The sequence below is a fragment of the Galeopterus variegatus genome, unplaced genomic scaffold (assembly GCF_000696425.1).
Source record: "Galeopterus variegatus unplaced genomic scaffold, G_variegatus-3.0.2 Scaffold55, whole genome shotgun sequence".
In the NCBI taxonomy this organism is placed as follows: Eukaryota; Metazoa; Chordata; class Mammalia; order Dermoptera; family Cynocephalidae; genus Galeopterus; species Galeopterus variegatus.
This window is the reverse complement of record NW_007726166.1, coordinates 127,176-131,527: the sequence shown is the minus strand read 5'-3', so window position 1 is coordinate 131,527 and position 4,352 is coordinate 127,176. Positions and strand designations below refer to the sequence as shown.

Genomic DNA, 4,352 nt, shown 5'->3' with positions numbered 1-4,352 from the left:
CCTATATAGGATCCGAACCCGCGGCGGGAGCGCTGCTGTGCTCCCAGCGCCGCACTCTCCCGAGTGCGCCACGGGCTTGGCCCGCATGTATGACTTTTTAAGTTAAAGAACTAAATAACTTTTTACAATTAAAAATAAATGCCATATAGATGATTGTGAGGCACATCCCTGGATCAGAACCAAGGCTATTTTACAACTATTCACATGCATGACTTTCATTTCCTCTGCTAGACCAGAGATTCCTGGATGGCAGGGCCTTTATTCCCACAGTGTCTTGTATACAACATGTGCTTAATAAAAGCTATTGAGTGAACACTCCTGAAAAATGCTATGAGCAAAGGTAAGGATCTGGAAGAGCAAAAGGCAGACAAAGCAATGTGATCGATGTGGCTAGATCAGAATCTGGGTGTCTACCTGACTTTAAACTATACTACAAAGCTATAATAACCAAAACAGCATGGTATTGGTATAATAACAGAGACTCTGATCAATGGAATAGAATAGAGCACCCTGAAATCAACCCACGCACTTACTGCCATTTGATCTTCGACAAAGGCATTAAGTCTATTCACTGGGGTCGGGACTCCCTCTTCAGCAAAGGGTGCTGGGATAACTGGTTATCCATTTGCAGGAGATTGAAACTAGACCCACATCTCTCACCATTTACTAAAATCAACTCAAAATGGATTAAGGATTTAAATATACACCCTGAAACAATAAAACTTATTAAAGAAAATATAGGAGAAACCCTTCAGCAAATAGGGCTGGGCACAGACTTCATGAATATGACCCCAAAAGCATGGGCAACCAAAGGAAAAATAAACAAATGGGACTATATCAAACTGAAAAGTTTCTGCACAGCAAAAGAAACAATTAACAGAGCTAAAAGACAGCCAACAGAGTGGGAGAAAATATTTGCAAAATACATATCTGACAAAGGACTAATATCCAGAATATATAAGGAACTCAAACAACTTTACAAGGAAAAAACAAGCAACCCAATTAAAAAATGGGCAAAAGAGCTAAGTAGGCATTTCTCTAAAGAAGATATGCAAATGGCCAACAGTCATATGAAAAAATGCTCAACATCACTCAGCATCCGGGAAATGCAAATCAAAACCACACTGAGATACCATCTCACCCCAGTTAGGATGGCTAAAATCCAAAAGACGCTGAACGATAAATGCTGGTGTGGTTGCGGAGAAAAAGGAACTCTCTTACATTGTTGGTGGGAATGCATAATGGTGCAACCCCTATGGAAAATGGTTTGGAGGTTCCTCAAACAGTTGCAGATTGATCTACCATATGACCCAGCTATTTCACTGCTGGGAATATATCCAAAGGAATGGAAATCATCAAGTCGAAGGTATACTTGTTTCCCAATGTTCATTGCAGCACTCTTCACAATAGCCAAGAGCTGGAATCAGCCCAAATGTCCATCATCGGATGAGTGGATACGGAAAATGTGGTATATCTACACAATGGAATACTACTCAGCTATAAAAACGAATGAAATACTGCCATTTGCAACAACATGGATGGACCTTGAGAGAATTATATTAAGTGAAACAAGTCAGGCATAGAAAGAGAAATACCACATGTTCTCACTTATTGGTGGGAGATAAAAATAAATTCACACACACACACAAAAGAAAAAAAACTGGGGGGCAGAAGACATAACAATTACAATTCCTTGAAGTTGACATGACAAGCAAACAGAAAAGACATTGTTGGGGGGAGGGGGGAGAGGGAGGAGGGAGGGAGGTTTCAGTAATGGGCCACAATAATCAACCACATTGTATATCGACAAAATAAAATTAAAAAAAAAAAAAAAGAATCTGGGTGGGAGGCAACTGATGTTACGCTGGAAAGCAGATGGCAACTGCCCTGCAGCAAAGTTTGATGACCACATCCTTGAGAAATGTGGAGGTGCTGAAGAGCGTCAAGCAAGGGAGTCTTAGAAAAAATACTCTATTGAGTAGCATGAAATGTGGATAAAAACAGGAGAGGGGAGGGAGGGTGATCAGTTAGGAGACCCAAAGGGCTCACTGCCAGACCTTGATATGGAAATCCACAGGAAGCGTCCTGGAACCCACCAACCGCTTCATGAGGTAGCCCTTCCAGTCAGTGAACTTGGCATGGATGGCTGCAGAGACACCAGCAGAATCCTGGTTACACAGACTGACAACAGGGGCACAAGGGCTGACACAGAGATCAGCAGAGGGGATTGAACATTTACTTCCACTTCTTCAGGCCAGCAATAACCTCATCTCATAAAACGAGGCTCGGCAACTTGGATCTGCTCCAGGGCCTCTGGGACGGGGAGGGCAGGAAGCAAGGGGGCAAGTGGGTTCTGTTCTAACATAAGAAAGAGGGCTCCCCTCTACCTAACACAAGACAGAAGCCCCCCCTCCCACCTAACACAAGACAGAGGGATCTCCCTCCACCTAACAAGATAGAGGGCCTCCCCTTACCTAACACGACATGAACACAGAGTGCCCCCTCCACCTAACACGACGCAGAGAGCCCCCCTCTACCTAACATGATACAGAGGGCCCCCCTCTACCTAACACGACTTGGAGAACTCCTCCTCTTCCAAGGGCCCTACAGGAACCAGGACAAGGAACATTCTCATCAACTCACTCCGAGGGGGCACCAGGATCTTGCTGTTGATGGCACACCAGCCAATGGGGTGGACATCCACAGTTCCCAGGTTGCACCAGAAGTCATGGCTGGTGTCATTTTCAAAGCCTTCATACCGGAGCAGCACTCGATACCCTGAAAGGGGAAAAAAAAAAAAAAGGGCAAAAAGGGGAAGGATGGGATGGGGAAAGGTATATTCTTAGGTCCTCTCTCTTCTCTAGCCTAAGCCAGAGTTCCTGCTGCCTATTTTAAGAACTCTGTACAGGCAAACAGGGTCCCTGTTGTCCACAATAGTCAGCCAAAATAAACTCAGCCCACTTATTTGGAAAGCATTTTGACTTGGTGCTGAGAATTAATTTTCTGTAGCCTGATCATCCCTGGAGTAAACTTAAAAAATTAGAATTTCCAAACTTGCCAAGCTCCTTGGTCCCCTCTAAAGTAGGAGAATCCCAAGAAGGGGGGCAGAAACTTCATTGGGTATATTTTTGTTTGTTTTATGAAGCCAATTTCTACCTACAACACTGCCCACCCATCTAGAGGTGTCACTCTAGACAAATCCATGCCCCTGCCACAGGAACACCCACCTGCTGCCTGGATGACAGAGGCGATCCAGTACACCCGGCTGGGGAGCACGGCGTCACTGTTGAGCACCTCCACCTTCATGCCCTTCATCACATCCTCCCACTGGTCATAGAGGGGGACCTGTGTGGTGATGAGAACATTCGAGGGGGAATGAGCTGCCTCATGGACTGAATCATTGAGTCCTTCTTCTGCACCTCAGCTTTTCACATCACCCACTGTGTGCAGAAAGCCAGTCCTGGTACTAGGGATGAAGAGATGAATAGGACATGTCTGCTGTCCTTGAAGAGCTGAGCCAAGAAGTTGGGGTGATGGTGGGCAGAGCAGTGATTTAGAGACCCAGAGTCAGAAAGACCAGGGTTCTAGTCTTTGTAGGACCAGCTCCTAACTGTGTCACCTTGGGCATGTTACATCTTGTTCAATCTCAATCCTTTTGTGGCTGTGCCAGCCCATACAACAGTAACACTTTCCAGTGTTTACCATGAGCCAGGCACTGTTCTTGGCATAAATATTAGCTCTTTCAGTCGTCACTCAATCCCAGCTGGTAAGTATTATAACCCCCTCCTTTACACAGAGCTGTCTACCCACCAACTAGCCCTACACATCCTTCTCCATCTCTCCTTCTATTAAATTCTGTGACGCTGCCCCTCCACTGGGCTGCTTTTGGTTGCCTTCCCAATACCTAATCCTCACTTTGCTGCCAACAGTACCTTGATTCTCCTTTGGGGAAAGTCATCTTTTTTCATTCTCAGCCCTGGCTTAAGCTGGTTGGATACCCCATTCCATCTCCCTGATCAGAGATTGGTTCCTCACACAACCTGGAAACAGTCATGCTAGCCCAGGCACACAGGGGCAGGCTTCTTACAGAGCACACTGAGTCATATGTGTTACATGCAAGTCCTTCCCCTGGAATGAAAATGCTGGGACTTCTAGAAAATTCTGGACAAAAGAGGATTCCCCCACTAGGAAGGATGATCACCTTCATTAGCAATTCAGAGAGGAAAGGAGTTAGCCAAGTCTAATACCAAGTTGTCATTGTTTAGAGCTCAGTAGCAGTTCAGAAAGGAGGCTAGGAAGTGGGTTAAAAGACTACTTCAAGGGCCGGCCAGTGGCTCACTCGGGAGAGTGTG

At 45.5% G+C, this 4,352-nt stretch overlaps 1 protein-coding gene across 2 annotated transcripts in view; it reads right to left on the bottom strand.

The window, feature by feature from the left end:
• L3MBTL2 (l(3)mbt-like 2 (Drosophila)) overlaps positions 1–4,352 on the bottom strand; it is a 24,054-nt gene that overhangs the window by 9,759 nt on the left and 9,943 nt on the right. For both annotated transcript variants that reach the window (XM_008574061.1, XM_008574069.1), the window contains 3 exons: positions 3,228–3,345; positions 2,644–2,778; positions 2,058–2,146 (listed from right to left, as the gene is read on the bottom strand). In XM_008574061.1, coding sequence (XP_008572283.1) covers positions 2,058–2,146; positions 2,644–2,778; positions 3,228–3,345 — 342 coding nt within the window. The remainder of the gene's footprint in view (positions 1–2,057; positions 2,147–2,643; positions 2,779–3,227; positions 3,346–4,352) is intronic.